Source organism: Schistocerca americana, chromosome 7 (assembly GCF_021461395.2).
Source record: "Schistocerca americana isolate TAMUIC-IGC-003095 chromosome 7, iqSchAmer2.1, whole genome shotgun sequence".
NCBI lineage: Eukaryota > Metazoa > Arthropoda > Insecta > Orthoptera > Acrididae > Schistocerca > Schistocerca americana.
This window is the reverse complement of record NC_060125.1, coordinates 281,541,479-281,558,656: the sequence shown is the minus strand read 5'-3', so window position 1 is coordinate 281,558,656 and position 17,178 is coordinate 281,541,479. Positions and strand designations below refer to the sequence as shown.

Genomic DNA, 17,178 nt, shown 5'->3' with positions numbered 1-17,178 from the left:
ATACAGGACTTTTCATGCGTCTTAGTTACTGTCAGAAAAACTCTTATTAGCTGAGATGTTTTACGTGAAATCTGTAACATAAGATCCCACAGAAGGCCTACGACGTTTTGTTTTTCTTCAGCTATACGTTGTAAATATTCCAGTCTCTGTCTCCCGGTAAAGTTTTTACCTTCTGCAGCTCTCTCAGGTGCTATTTAAGTTTTTTCTTGGCGTCTTAACACATGTCTTATCGTCTTACACATATTTTGGTCCTTGCCGATTCTCAGGAAAACATCAATTCTTATCAGAGCATCTAATTTTTGACATACATTTTGCACTATATCTCATAAGCTTCGGTTCCCTCGTTTTCGAGTTTATCCACAGTCGATGTTGCACTTCCATACAATGCTGAGCTGCGGAAATTTCTTCCTCAAATGAAGTCCGAAGTTTGATACTAATGGACTACTAATGCCCAGGAATGTCCTCTTTGTGCTCTGGTAAGCTTTTTACACGCTCCTTGGTTCGTCCTTCGAGTTGTGAGCTAACGAGCATTTCGCTCTCATTTAACTATAAGACCGAAAGAGAGAGCCTTCAGGAATTGTGAAACGGACCCTGTCATCCAGGACTGTTTGCTACAATGCGCGCAGATACGCCTCGAGATGGAGAAATTGCCAGGCGTCTATTATGCTGTAGTGTGTGTGTGTGATAGACGGGAACCTACGTCATACGGAAAACCCGTAGAAGCCGTTTGTGGCCAAGGAGAGGTAGCAGTGTTAAATATGGCGAACCTAAGATTGGCCATAAAGGGAAACATTTATAAAATGGTTCAAATGGCTCTGAGCACTATGGGGCTTAACTTCTGAGGTCATCAGTCCCCTAGAACTTAGAACTACTTAAACCTAACTAACCTAAGGACATCACACACATCCATGCCCGAAGCAGGATTCGAACCTGCGACAGTAGCGGTCGCGTGGTTCCAGACTGTAGCGCCTAGAACCGCTCGGCCACTTGGCCGGCTGTGTTAAATGGATGTGCGCTGGAGTGTAACAGTAGTTCTATGTGCGACCACATTCGCTATTAGTTTTCTTCCTGAATCAACATTATTCTAACCAAATCGCAACTGTGTGGTCTACATCATTTATGGGTCGTTAATTTAGTTCCCGATATTATTATTACTGTTATTATATGTTGCATTAACTTTGTTTCTTACAATTTCGCAAAGTTGCCATTAGCCAGACAATTTAACCAAAGGGTCACAAGTGTCTAGGTTAGGGCGTCTAATGCGACACGTGCGATTCAACCCCTAGATAAGTCTGAGCCAAGACATTTGGACGAAGAGGAACCGTATGTGAGCCCAAAGATCTTTGGGATGTTAGCTAGCAGTGAGTTGTTGATCTTTCAAGTACCAGATTTCCTTTGCTTCTTCTACTTTGTACCCCAGTGTTTCTTCCTTTTCTAAAGTCAAACTGAGCTTCATGTAACACAATAAAATCTCTGTTTTCTTCTTCATTCCACTGCACGTTATCTTTCTTTGTTTAGCTAGTCCCTTGTCCCGCGGTTTCGGAGTGTCGGCATTGCTAGGATCGGATTTGGCAAGGTTAGCGTTAAGGGGTGGCTGGATGCCCTTCCTGCCGTCACCCTGTACCTCACGGGTGCGCCCCAGCTGTCTGAATCTAGTATAATCAATGTAATAGTGCGCACGTGTTCAGATGTCTGCGAGTCGTGTAACTCAGGCGGAACGTGGGGACCAGCCCGGTATTCTCCTAGTGGGATGTGGGAAACCACCTAAAAACAATATACAGGCTCGCTGGCACACTGGCAGACCTCGGTAAGCCGCCAGGCGGATTCTGACCCGGGCTGGAGCGCCTACCCGAGTCCAGGCAACAGCGCATTTGCGCTCTCAGCTAACCTGGCGGGTTTTCCTCTGTACGTTATACTGGTTAGTAACGTGGAAGCATGAGTGCCAAGTTCACTATGCGGTGTATCTCGCACTTAGCTGCCCCTGCCACCTTTAGTATCTTCGTGGATGATAATTTTATGTAAGTCCGATGGTATGTCTGCAGAATAACAGATACTATAACACAACGTGAACAGTCATTTGCTTGGCACTGTCAACATTGATTAAGATATTCAGAAGGAATGCTGTACGATCCAGCCACCTTATGTCACCGCAAATCTTAAAACCTCAGTTAATTTCTACTACTGGGTTCCCTGTGAATTTGTCGCATCATCACATTCTTCCTCTCGTAAATGCTTCCACTTCTCTCCTTTCACCTATCCTCTGTCTGCCTCTCTTCTTTTCACCTGCAGTCTTAATGTAGACTTTATGGTTTTAACTTAACTCTGGGTTTTTTCGATTTTCCTGGATGCTGAATCAACTCTTCATACGACCATTTCGTTTTATATTTCACCTCATTTTCCAGCAGCCATACAGCCTTAGCGTCCTTTAGCTTTCAAAATGTTTGTTAACGCGTTTCGGGCTTGTTCTGCCATCACAGAGTTAAATAAAAATTTAATTCAGTGCACGGTGTGAAGTGGTAATTACCTGCAGTGTTTCATGAGACGGGCTTGAGATAGGAAAGGCTTCTCGCAACGCATAAACCTTAGCTCAAATCATCCAAACGCTTCACTAACTGTGACAGTAACGTCTATTCTTCTGCGCTTAGTGTTCGATGACAGTACACAATGGACAAGGCTGAACACAAGCGTTTCTAAGTTCTGGGGAGCTTTCGCCAGCTAAATGTCATTCTAGAATGCTTTCCTGTATTAGAAACGATTTTTAGTATGTGGAAAAATTGGACGTTGCTGGAAATTAAAAATAAATTGCTAACATGTTGGTGAAAAGGGGTGAGAGGGGATGTACATGTATCCTACCATGAGATGCTTTCCCTAATGTGATACAGTACAATTACTTGGTGAATGTGAGAGGTGATGATCACATAAACGTCCTGCTTCAAAATATCTGCAGGCCAGTTCCCATGCAAGGAAAGTTCACTACTAAATTTCATGCATGCAGTTTAACGGCTTTTAATATATCGAACATGAGACGCCTGTTAATAAACCAGTCCAGTTATTTCTCTTGGAAATGTTTCTTTTGGCGCAAAGTTATGAGATACTCCAGGAATGCAATCTTGAGATAACTACTAATAGAATGAGTTTATTATTGTTCTTTTTTTTAAATCTTAATGAGAGATGGAAAGTTATATTCAGCTGAGAGATACAAGATGTAAATATGAACAGTTGTTAGCTGGACAAGCAGATCTTCAAAATATTTTATACTGACTTTGCTTTAATGTCTGTTGATGACGTTGGTGGACCTGTAATGGCACAATTTGAGTGAGAATTTCGAAATTCAGAAACATAAAGACAACTCCTTTTGATTTGATGCTCTACAAAGAGCGTTCGATCCTGTAAAATGTTCCAAACAGACACTAAACTAAAATACAATACTACTGTGTCCACCATGGAGTCACCTGGAAGTACACGTCACTACTGGTGGCTTGATGTGGAAGACTGGTGCGAATGTAAGGCCGGGTCGGTGACGAGGTACTTGAGGAAGATGCCTCAGATCACTCTCAAATGGCTGAAGACATGCTGAACACCATTTTGATAGAAATAGACGCCGCTGTAAGTTCAAGGCCCATCGTTCATGGACGTTTTGACCCCAAAAATGATTATTTTTTTCTGGTAAGACACTATCACGATGTGAAAGAACATCCATGAAGATGGAGGTATTTGAGAAGTTTACTTCAAGAGGATATAAAGCCTTTTGCTTGTGTCACTGTGCATTAGTGGAAGAGGTGCGCACGATAGAGAGGAAAAACCTAGGTGTGTATCATTCTGGAGCAGCCGGAGGGATCGGATATCTGTCGACCGAGCCAGCTGCTTATCCCGCCTGGAACAGAATAGAGTGGCAAGGAAGTTACTAAATAAAAAGAGGCGGTTACGCCGTCTGTTGTCACTTTCAAATAAACAGTAGACAGTGCTGAATTGTGCAGCAAGAATATGTGTGATATAACACTACTACGGTTCCCATGAAAAAAAAAAAACGACATGTGCTGGCGTTTATCAGTGCCGCAATTAGATATGTAGGACACAGGTGTAGTCTTTTAATCAGGCCATTCAATCTGTAGGGCGAAGAAGCATTGTGGATTTATAGAATGTCAGTGTGACCACTCGTAGATGATATTACTGGGATTGCTTCTTGAGCGAGGGAGAATTATGTTCATATGAATAACATACAAAGTGTGTGAACCGAATATGGATTGGGAGGAAACAGAAGAAAGGAGCATCAGAAATGAGATATACTAAAAAATTTGCCGTGTGGTTAAAGGCGCTGCAGTCTGGAACCGCAAGACCGCTACGGTCGCAGGTTCGAATCCTGCCTCGGGCATGGATGTTTGTGATGTCTTTAGGTTAGTTAGGTTTAACTAGTTCTAAGTTCTAGGGGACTAATGACCTCAGCAGTTGAGTCCCATAGTGCTCAGAGCCATTTTGAACTAAAAAATTTAATATAAAATTTGGAAACACCGAAATAGACGGAAAGAATGGACTCTGCTTCTTTCGGAGCAAAATATCACATACGGAAGAAGCAAGGTGGACATATAAATCAGACTAGCACAGGCAAAGATGGCACTCCAGAGCACAAAAAATTTACTAATATTAAACTTCGGCCTTAACTTGAGGTGGAAGTTTTTGAGAAATTAAGTTTTGGATACAGCAGTGAGTCAGATACGGATTGTGGGGAAAATGCGAAAGAAGAGAATCGAAGCGTTGGAAATGTGGTACTGTAGAAGGATCATGATAATTAGGTGGATTGATAAAAAAATTATTTCGCAAACGTTCTTGTAAGTCCGATTGAAATTACTTGCAAGTGGCCAAGACTAGTAGATGATTTACTCATGTTAATGAACTGAAGATCAGTGAGTTTACGGGAAATCACTATTAAAGTACTCGTGGGGGGGAGGTGAGGAGGTGGTTCACCCAACCGTCATAACAAAACTGCTCAGTGTGAGTTGAGTGATATATACTACAGGTTATGGTAATTCACGAGAAATTAAACGAACTTTACCTCTTCTAATCTAAAAATGATTGTCTTTTGTTGTAGGTTAAGTGTAAGCGTTGTGACCTTTCGAGCGTAAAAATAATAAACCCTGCCCAATTGGTACGGTGGATTTACAACGGTTGTTGGTGGCCACTATCTCCTACCTCTATCCATGTTACCTGAGCTACACATTTATGTAGTCGTTACAGTTTTAAAGTGTTGAACAGTGTGGTTCTTGATCCGTTCGAGTTATTAATGTTACGTGTCGCTGTAACATTTGACAAGATGTATGCTCAACCGACGGTCTAAACAAACTGGTTGCTGGCGTTTATTTCTGAAACAGTAGTACGAGGGGTGTTCAATAAGCAATGCAACTTATACTTTTCTCGGACAATTTAGGTTGTGGAACACTGTGGAATATTCCCTATTCAGCCCCTATAGTTTCATGGCATTCCGATACGTGGCATCGCCATAAATAGCTTTCAAAATGGCGTCTGTAACGGAAGTGCGTTCCAAGCAGAGAACTGTCACTGAGTTCCTCTTGGCAGAAAACTAGAGCACAGCAGATAGTGATAGCCGCTTGCAGAATGTCTACGGAGACGTCGCAGTCAACAAAAGCACGGTGAGTCGTTGAGCGAGGCGTTTGTCATCATTGCATCAAGGCCGCGCAGACCTGTCCGATTTACCGCGTGGCGACTGGCCACACACAGCTGTGACTCCTGCAATGTTGGAATGTGCGGACCGCCTCATTCGAGCTAATCGACGGATCACAATGAACACCTCGCCTCACAACTACTGTCTCTGTTGGTTGGTAATGCTGACACACTAGTCCACAAGTTGGGGTCTCATAAGTGTATAATACGACCCTGTAGAGTAGACTTCAGCCTGTTCGTCGCCACAAAAATTAAAAAGTCAAGATCTCACACAAGTCTGTGCACCCGAGAAGATCTCACCAAACTTCTTTTCTTCGTCACCCACCTTACAGTCCATATCCAGTTACTTACGCGGGAATCAGTACGTAGAAGTTAGGGAGGTTACTGATGCAGTAAGAGGTTAGCTCTGACGTCGATGTGGGCATGCAGGTCCTGTCAGTGAGGTGGCGTACGGCCGTCGCATTGCTCGGAGAGTAGGTTGAAAACTAAGGTTTTGTAGCCAAAAGAGCGGCGTATAATAAGGTGTATCGGAATACTGAATAAAGTCAATGTGCTTTCAGAAAACAATGTATGGCAATATTTATTGAAGATCCTTCGCATATTGTAACTGTCAAATTTAATCGGTGCATGTAGGCATTTTAGCACCATTGGTCCAACTTAGAGTCGCTTATTAAAGGGTAGTGTATTGTGTTTGCTTTAACCGTAAATCGTTGAGATACAGTTACTTTTAATTGAAACGGCCGTCAGTTGCGTGTAGCTGGACAGCGGCGGCGCAGCCACTCACCGCCGATGCTGGCGTTGTAGGCGACGCCGACGCCGCAGTAGCTGTTGTAGGCGACGGCCGCCACCTCTCCCGCGCACCGCGTGCCGTGCTTGTTGTCGCCGTTGTCGCGCGGCGTCGGGTCGCTGTCATTGTCGTTGATATCCGTGCTGGCGAGCGGGTCCTGCGGGCACACAGAGGGGTGGGTGGCGTCGGTCAGCCATCGATCCGCCGCAGAATGCGCGGCGCGCGCTCGCACCGCGATTAAACGCGTCTCCAGGCGAAGTGCGTACGTGGCCGCCGAGCGCATAGCAAGGCTAATTATTCACTTACCTGCTGCGCATATGTAAACTGTATTGGTCTCCAAATCTCTAAGGATTACATTTTATGAATTCCGCATAAATGTGCAACTCTGTAACAAGAAGGCGCTTAAGTATTTTACTGTGAACTAGCTGAGAATCCGACATTGCCATGAATGTATTTAATTCTGTTCTGGTAGTCCATCACCTCCTTTCCCCTCTCTCTATCTTCTCTGGCTCCTTTCTGTCCACCTCCTTCCCCGCATTCACTCTGTCCAGTACTTCCACCCCACACTCTCCGTCCTACTTCCCCCTTTCTCCGTGCGCGTCCTCTGCCCGTCTCACCGTCTACCTCAGTCTCCCAAATTCTCTATGTCCACTGCCTCCACCCCCGACTCTCCGTCCATCATCACCCTCTGGCTGTCTCTGGCCATCTGCTGCTGCCTCCTCACTTTGCCCGTCTCCTTGTCATCCTCACCATGTCTCTCTCCTGTTTCCTGTTTATGTACTTCACGTTTTACCCCTCTTCCAGTCCATTTCCTATTATTTCCTTTCTCTGGCCACCCCCCCCCACCCCACCCCATCCCTCTGTGTCGTACAACGACGCAAATTTGTAGGTACTATCTGCTAATTGTGAAGACGTGAAAAATGTCGTCCCTGATGCGAAAATGAACAGCCCAAAATGTAGTAAGCGATAAACTTTTTCCGTTTCGTCAATTTGTGGATCGTTTAACCGAGAAATACGTTCACAAAGGTTTGAAATTATGTGTATTTGTTTCAAATCACTAAGCGCTCTCGTCCTCAGGAACGGTATGAATAAAATTTGAATGTTAGCGGGTCGTGGGCTACGCTTTTTATTCACTCCATTCTTCACCCATTCGATAGGTAGGTGGTTCTTACCCAACAGGGTTTCTTTCGAGACAGTAAGTGATATGGGTGCCGAGTTTGGCTGAAATCCGTCCGGTACTACATATATTTTTTTTCGTAATGCAATTTTGATGAAGTACAGTATACATGTTACTAACGGAAATACCATGAAAATTCTTTTAGTAGTGCAGGAGCTTTGCATGTTGAAACAGGCAGACATAGAGAGACATGTGATTTTTAGATAAACTTTACATTACGATATCTTTTTTCCGTTGACCGAGCTGCGTTGAAGCTACCAGTAAAACCCCACGGAAATCCATTTCCTACAGAACGAGACAAACAAGAATGGCCCGGATGAGTGGATACAAATGACCGTGAATTTGTACCGGCACTGACGGAGGAGGAAAAGACCTACAGCTAATTGCAGCCTGATGGAGCAACTGCCAATACAGCCAGCCGAACCTGGGAGCTCATTTACACAATCCTCTCTAGTGGGAGAGTTGTTAGAGGTGGTCAGCCTGGTCGCGGTCCTAGCTGGCCATCCACGTTTCCTGATGTGCCACTGCGGATTACATCGTTTGGGGAGCCCTCAGATCTAAGGTGTATCGCAACACCTTTCATATTCTTCAAGAACTGCAGCAGAACATTTCGGATGAGACTGCAGCAATTCCAGCACTCCAGCTTCGATCAACCTTCAGAAAATTGCTTACTAGGTGAATCATGGTCTTTCCAGCGTCTGCTATAGTCGGGTTACTACTGTATTTCTTTCCCCTGTTGTGTCCCTGTTCAGCTGGCTACTCTAATTTGCCTCAGCCTATAGTTTAGGAGATTAATGTCTTAAAAGATGAACAGACAGACATGACGGTTTTACATTTTATTCATTAGTACAGATACAGAGGATTAACAGCTATATGGAAACGCGAAAAACACAGCACATTAGCATGCCTAATAAGGTGTTGGAAAAAGTATGGATTTCAAATCAGCATCCAACCGTCTTGGACTGGACCAGCAGGTCGTGTATGGTTTTCAAGAGAATCATGTAACATTTACCTTGCAAAATAGGTGGAGGTGGATAGCGAACTCAAACCCGTTTCTCAAAGGTACACCCCCAAGGCTCAATAAATTGAGATCTGATGACTGTCGTGGCTAGAAAAGACGTGACTGTTTATTCTCGCACTCAGAAAACCAAATCTGGACGATGTGACCTGTGTGAACAGGATTCCAATCGTTTTGGAATAAAGCATCGCCACTGGGAAATAAATATTGAACCATTGTACCGTAGAATGGGTGTTATTAGCCGAAATGGTCACATAATCCCAAATCATCACTGAACCCATGCCATTTTTCAGCCTTTTGACGTAAAATCGGCCAGGAGTGGAACCAGTGTGAAACAAGACTCACCTGACCAAATGATGATCTTCCACTGCTCCATTGCCGACGTTTTATGGTCTCAACATCCAATTTTCCTGTTACAGGTATTTGCATCATTGAGTAGTAGTTTCGAAATTACAGCTTTCCCTTAAATTCCCCACTTATGGAGCTCCCTTATTGCCGTTTCCGTGCTGACAGGGTTCGCGAATGCGTATTCAACTCTGCAGTGATATTTGCAGCTGCCGTCCTTTTATTTTTCGTGACAATGCTCTTGAGTGACTGGCACTATCGCTCAAAAGGCAATACTGTATGCTGTATCTCCGTTTTCCCTCTACGCGATGTAAATATTTGATATAGTACCTCTTTAAACATCATACGCTTCGTCTACCTCGGTTACGGTGGCAGCCCCATACGAAGACAAACAAATCGACGTAACGCACACACCCATACACAGAACAATTTACTGACCACGACTGATACTTGCAAATAACTGAGGACATTGCTTAGTGGCCGTCTGTGGTCAAATACAACAAAGCAGTCTACAGACTTACGTACCACCTACGTTTCCCGGCCGGCTGAAGTGACCTAGCGGTTCTAGGCGCCTCAGTCCGGAACCGCGCTGCTGCGACGGTCGCAGGTTCGAAGGCTGCCTTAGGCATGGGTGTGTGTGATGTCCTCATGTTCGTTAGGTTTAAGTAGTTCTAAGTCTAGGGGACTGATGACATCAGATGTTAAGTCCCATAGAGCTTAGAGCCATATGAATCATTTTTGCGTTTCCCGCGCTGTTTCCATATTTTTGTCTAACTCCTGTAAGGATAACTGCTGAGCACATACAGCGTGTCCCAGGAGGAATGGTCCGTATTAGGAACGGTCAGTATTCAAGGATATGGCAGGAACGAACATGTGAAGCAACGTAATCCCTAAACATGGGCTCTAAAAATGTGTACCTTAAGAGCGACAATCGCTTGTTCATTTCCCCTACTCTGAAACATGACTCTTCTACTGAACAGATATTCGTAGGTCTTAGACTATGCATTTTAGAGCCTATATTTGGTAGACAACATTTTATTATTTTGGTCCATGCAGCCTCCTACCGAAATATGGAAGGAAAGAGTGTGTATTAAAAGTGATTTCATTCGCAGTATCGAAGATGAAGAAGTTCTCGTAGCTCGTAGGGTATCCGCTTTAGAGCCCTTGTTTAATGAACTTTTTACTTCGAATGGTTGTTACTGTCATATTCCTGAATACTTGCCAATCTTCCTGGAACAAGTTTTATTACCTAAATTGGCCTCCTAACCTCTAACGGATAAAGTTTACCTGTATGTGAAAGAGGGGAACTTCGTGTCTGAGGTACTACTTTGTGACAATAGCGTGCTCCAGCATTTTATTCTTCAGTATTGTAATTAGCGTCAAAAAACAACACACAAACTCTTCTGCAGTCCGTTCTTGCATACTCCTGCCTTTATTGATGGACGTTACAGGCACTCGCATTACGCTTCAGCTGTCACAAGGCCGTTTTGCTGCAAAATGGAAAAATGTTTTTGCAGATATCTTTCCGCTACTGACAATTACTCTGATGAGCGGATTTACTAACGGTAGGATAATATAAGCGAGTTACATATGTAGATCACTGTTCAGCCATTTGAAATGGAAAAAATTATATCCGGATATTATAGCAGTAAAATTAATCACATATGTACCTGCAGAAACAAGTGTTGTGTTTTAAATTGTAGAAATCATGTGTCATTAATAGATGTTGGGACACTACGAATGTATCAGTAATGAAAAGAAGACTTTTCTTCATATGATATTCTAGTTTCCGAATACTGCACACATTTTCCAGAATATTCGGAATATTATGCTGAACGTGACATGGCTTTGCTTTTATCATACCACTGAAGACATAATCGAACCGTTTGAACTAATTACTTTCCTTAGCGGATATTGTGTTAAGTGTAGGTGCTGTTCTCTGCTTCTTCTATTGAAATGATGCGTAAATAGGTGTGTAAAAGTTTTGTTATATTTCCTTTTTAAGTGAAGTTTACTTTTCTCCATTGTTTCTTTATTTTATTAAAGACAGGACCAAAAGAATTTGGAAATTAAGAAAATTACAAAAATATATCTCACCAAATTGGTAAACTTTATGACAAATATTTTTCTCTACGTTGATAAGACAAAACTCATAAAACATGAAAAATCTGTAACAAAGTTATAGACAAACACAAGGGCAGCCCATCGTTGTGACAGATGAACTGAACTTTGCTGTCCCTGTCTTACATGTCAGGTCACGATGTTCCCTGAGCAGAAGGTTGCTTTTGACAATTAACATACCATATCCCTGTTAAATTTTAAGGATAACGTTTATAAAATTCCAGAAATGTGAGAATTAAAGGTCTCAGTGCTTATTTTAATGATTTACGTTTCAAAAAGTTCTAAAAGGATTACAAAGTTGCCCACGTTTCCTGCGTGAAATTGATCTCTGCCTTGTTGATTTTAAGCAAGGTTTTGACAGTAGTAGCCTTGAAAAAAGCACTGAAAGAATTTAGCGTGGTAAGAACATTAAGAATGTTAATAATCAAGGAGAGAAACTCCAAAGAGAAGAAATTACAACAAATCGAAAAAGAGCTTTGACTTCGCATGAGGAGTGTAACAGGATAAGAGGCTCACTCCGGTCCTGCTACAACTTTCTGGCACAAAAAAGTGTGTGCCGGACCGGCGCTCGAACATGTGATCATTGAGAGGTAGATCAGGTACTGGTGGATGTAAAGCTGTGAGGGCGGGCCTCGAGTCATTCTTCAATTGGTCAGTCGATGAAGCACTTTCCCGCGATATGGCGAAGGTCCCACGTTCGATTCCCGGTCTGGCGCACAGCTTCATCCTGCCAGGAAGTTTCAAATCAGTACACACACTGCTGCGGAGAGAAAATTCATTCTGCGGCCCTGCTGAACGCAGCGCTGCACAGTCAGCGACAGAAAATAAAATAAAAATGCAATAATTACGATATTACGTTTAAATTTATTACATCAAAAAGGAACAAAAGTGATCTTATTTAATATTGTAATAAACAGCTGTCTTGATCGCTAATATTCGATATACCGGGTGATCAAAAAATCAGTATAAATTTGAAAACTGAATAAATCACGAAATAATGTAGATGTAGAGGTACAAATTAACAAACATGCTTGGAATGGCATGGGGTATTATTAGAACCAAAAAGTACAAAAGTTCAAAACATGTCCGACAGATGGCGCTTCATATGTGCAGAATAGCAATAATTAGCAAAACAAAGTAAGACAAAGCAAAGATGATGTTCTTTACAGGAAATGCTCAATAAGTCCACCATCATTCCTCAACAATAGCTGTAGTCGAGGAATAATGCCGTGAACAGCACTGTAATGCATGTCCGGAGTTGTGGTGAGGCATTGGCGTCGGATGTTGCCTTTCAGCCTCCCTAGAGATGTTGGTCGATCACGATACACTTCCTTCAGGTAACCCCAAAGCCAATAACCGCACGGACTGAGGTCTGGGGACCTGGGAGGCCAAGCATGATGAAAGTGGCGGCTGAGTACACGATCATCACCAAACGACGCGCGCAAGATATATTTCACGCGTCCAGCAATATGGGGTTGAGCGCTATCCTGCATAAACGTCGTACGTTCCAGGAGGTGTTTATCAGCCAGGCTGGGGATGATGCGATTCTGAAACATATCGGAGAATCTCTCACCCGTCACGCTAGCAGTTACAAAACCAGAATCACGCATTTCCGCAAAGAAAAGAGGCTCGATAACGGTAGATATACCGTGACTTTCTCGTCGTGCAATGGAGTTTCCACGACAGTTCTAGGATTTTCGGTAGCCCAAATCCTGCAGTTGTGGGCGTTGACAGACCCTCGGAGCGTGAAATGAGCTTCGTCGGTCCACAACAAGTTACTCAACCAATCATCATCTTTCGCCATCTTTTGAAACGCCCACACCGCAAATGCCCTCCGCTTCACTAAATCGCCAGGTAGCAGCTCATGATGCCGATGGGTTTTGTATGGATAGCATAGGACGGTACGCCTAAGTGCCAACCAAACAGTAGTGTATGGAATGCCGGTGCGACGTGCGACTGCACGAGCGCTGACTTCCCCGTGCATAGGCGAACCCGCTACAGTCTCCATTTCTTCCTGAACTGTCTCAGCAGCATTACGCCTTGTGCTCGGTCGGCCACTAAGGGGTCTATCGTCTAAACCAGGGGTCTCCAAACTATGGCCCGCGGGCCTTAACCGGCCCGCGAGGGCCGGCAAACCGGCCCACTTTACTGGCCGGACATCCCCGGTATCCGGCCCGCCAAATATTTGAGGTGGTACCTATACTGCCAAAAATTGAGTTTCGAGGCCTATCGCGACCAATACACCGCGACATTGTCGGAGCTCTACTTTACAAAGCGGAAGGTCATGGTTAAACTTGTGGCTATCCACAATAAACAGACAGACCATTCTCCGTGCGGTAGTGAAAAAATAATAATAATAAAAACGATTAACAGACTACTTTGGCGAAAATATTTTAAGTAAAAAAATTCTTTGCATTTTATTCTACTCACGAGTCTGATGCAAGTCTTTCAAATGGACGCCACTTCGGCGACTAGGCTTAGTAATCAATCATTATAGAAGATGCTTCTTAAGTGACGTTTCACTTTCTTTTGATTATGTTGTAAAATAAACATAGCAAGTAAATCGTATAAAATATGTTTATTTAAAGGCAATTTAAAGAAAATACAATACCTGGTGTACATAATGATATTGGATGTTTTAGTTGTAACTGATGTATAAAAATAACTACAATTAATTTATATCTTGAAAACTCACAGTGTTAGAGTATTCATGTAAATAAATTTAACAGCTTATTGATAATTAGTGACCTTTAAGTATCTGTAATTTTCCTTTCATAATTACCTCCAGTTGTGGATCAGGTTTACTGGTAGAGATAATCATCAGCGACTTCAAATGCTCATCACTTAAATTTGATCTGTAATTACTCTTTGCATGTTTCATTTCGGAGGAAGTTTTTTCACACAAATAAGTAGTGCCAAAAGCGGAAAAAAGCCACGGGCAAATTTATGTAAATTCTGAAACTGTGTGGATGGAAGATACTTATAAAATTCCAGTAATGTTGACTTTGAATGTCTTTCTTTAAAAAAATTCGCTACATTGCAAATCAATAATTTCAAACAGAAGTTCTGCGAACATCGACCTAATGTAACAAGAAACGTGATTCATCCGACTAGGCGACAAGTTTATATTCATGCACGTTCCAATCTCGGCCGTGCGGTTAAAGGCGCTGCAGTCTGGAACCGCAAGACCGCTACGGTCGCAGGTTCGAATCCTGCCTCTGTCATGGATGTTTGTGATGTCCTTAGGTTAGTTAGGTTTAACTAGTTCTAAGTTCTAGGGGACTAATGACCTCAGAAGTTGAGTCCCAAATTGCTCAGAGCCATTTGAACCATGTTGATCCAATCTCGATGGCCATGTGCCTCGTATGTGATGACGTCACTGGATCGACATGGGAAGAAGGGCGCAGGGAACGTGTGCTTTTAGGTGTGCAGCCAAAGCTTGTGCCTTCACCGGCATGGTACAGTGTTGCCCAGTGTATCATCGACCACCATCTTTTGTGCTTTGCAGACCGAGCAGGCCCTGACCACGTTCTGTGACGCGTGGTGGTCGAGCAGTTTGTCACGTACTTTTCAGAGATGGTCGCAATAGTAGCACACGGACAGCCAACCACTTACGTCATTTGCGAGATGCTTGAGTCTAGGTGTCAGGCCACAACATGCTGCCCTTTGGCAGCCTACGTTAGTGTCCTTGCTCTTTTGGAATCAGTATCGTGGCTAGAATGATTCTCCATTCGCCTGCATACCACTCACACACTTTTCTTGCCGCGTCACTTTCCCGTAACGTAAGCAGGCGGTGCCCATACTGTTACGCCTCTGCAGTTTACAATATAGTAAAGTTAAGGCCTAAGTTGTAACTTACATTTCTTTCATATATTTTTACCCTTAGCTTCAAATTATTTTCAAACATGGTATTGAGTGTGCTGTGTACACTGTTAAGTAGCATCTAGACGGGTCACAAACTCATACTTTACAGTCTTTGTAAAATAGGTGTCTAGTACGTCCAGCGGATCAGTTCAATGATGGTAGTTACATTGCAGGTAGTCTTACTGCTGAGGGGAAGGCGTTAAACTCGCTCTTGGGAAGAAAGAATACCAGTCACAACAACCTGAAGTAAAGGTTTCTTAGTTTCTATGATTTACATAGGATGAAAGACCTTGAAGGCAACTCTAACCGTGTCCACCGCCATACGATCAAAGATTACGCACTCTGTCGTTGTCCATAGTACAATAAGGCCGTCACATTTGTTTTCTCATAAAAGTAACCTTTCATTACTTGCATTTTAGCGTATTTTTGCATCATGATGTAAGATGTTCCGTCTGTTCTCCCATCGTATAGAATGGTATATAAAATAACTTTAAAACACGATCGAGTAGATCGGCGAAATACGACTCGCTTTTAAACTCATTCTACCATCTAAATAACACGTTTAATACTTTCTAGAAATCTTTTGAGCGCTTTCTCTGCGACTTTAATCTGACATCGGACCTCAGAGGTATGTCCATGATGCTTGGTATCTTCTGTATTAGTAACCATACATTTTATGTTGATGAAACTTTATGACTTTTCCTAATTTGTCCAGTTAGTCATAGTGTGGCTGTGTTAAAGCGTAGGTGCACTTTTCCTCCCGTAAGGGCCCCGAAGACGCGTGCGGTTGGAAACGATTTTTCAACGCTAAGATGTCTGTCTGTGCAGTGTCTGAAACGTAATATGCCATTGTCGACTCGCGGTGTTTCTCTTTCAATAATTAACAGTCCTCCTTATCATAATCACATGTTTATTTTGGTGCATTATTTCATAACAGTTGTCTGTTCTACGTACTGAAAATGTTACCAAGAAGAGGTCTATCAGATGAGGAGATAAGGGAATTCTTGGAGCAGTACTCTGATTCTGAAAATCCACTTTGTGAAAGTGAATATTCCAGTGATGATGAGAATGAGTTAGAATGAGTAGATGTCGCTGAAAACTCAGAACTACATGGAGATTATGATAATGAAGAATCCCTTTACGAAATGGAGTAGAACAATTCCGTTGAGTGTAACTTACAGTTTTCTCGTTATGGGAGTTAAATTTGGTCTACAGCTCCTCAAGCTGGAATTTCAGGTAGGTGCAGCGAAGAGGATGTGCTGAAAGAAGACCAGAGACCTATAAGTTATTTGATTAGGAACTGTGATAATGAAGAATCTTCTTTATGTTGTTGTTTCCTGTACCCTTACTGACGTAGTGTGCATGTGGACCAACATGGAAGGTAGAATAGTATACGACGGCTGGGTTGGTGCAGATATGCACGAAACGGAAAAGTTTCTTGGTGCTCTGACCTTCAATAGAGTTCAAAAGTCAAGAAATGAAGATATCAGTCAGCTTTGGAGTGTTGAGAATGGCTGCTCACTGTTCAATGAAACTATGTTTGTTCATTGCTTCCGCCATATGTGAGGGTGAAGTACTTTGACAGTGCATCAGCCCAATGTGAACATAGCACAAGTGACAAATTGGAACCAATCAGAAAAGTTTTTGAGATGTGGGAAATTACCCTTTTGGATGCCTACATTCCAGGATAGTGCATGACCATGGACGAATAGCAGGTCACACTTCGAGGTCGCTGCCCATTTCGACAATACATCCCATCGAAACCTCGCAGATATGGAATAAAGTTCTGGGCAGTTTGTGAGAGTGCAGCAAGCTACTGCTGGGAGACGAAAGTGTATTTGGGAAAGGAGGAGGAAACCACAGCTGTGCGACTTGGGCAGAATGTTGTGGAAACCCTGCTGATTGATCTCGAAAAGGTTGGACGTAGTATAACCTGTGATAATAATTCACACACTTTTTGTTTTAAGCTGTGATAATTTTTTTTACGTTTATAGATTTACCTCATTATTTGTTATCAAAAGATCTGGTTCTAGTCGGTACTGTCCGAAAAAACAAAGATGAATTGCTTGCCGATTTCATTGCGTTTAAAGGACGTGAGCAATGCTATATATTATTCGGTTTCCAACCAGGTGTGGTGACAGCCTCTTATGTTTCTAAGAAAAACAGAGCTGATACCATCGTTAGCCCTCT

General features: G+C 42.8%; 1 protein-coding gene across 1 annotated transcript in view; it reads right to left on the bottom strand.

Moving 5' to 3' along the window:
* Window positions 1-17,178, bottom strand: part of LOC124622874 (furin-like protease 2) — a 790,830-nt gene that overhangs the window by 232,075 nt on the left and 541,577 nt on the right. The window contains exon 6 of the mRNA XM_047148668.1: window positions 6,461-6,620. Coding sequence (XP_047004624.1) covers window positions 6,461-6,620 — 160 coding nt within the window. The remainder of the gene's footprint in view (window positions 1-6,460; window positions 6,621-17,178) is intronic.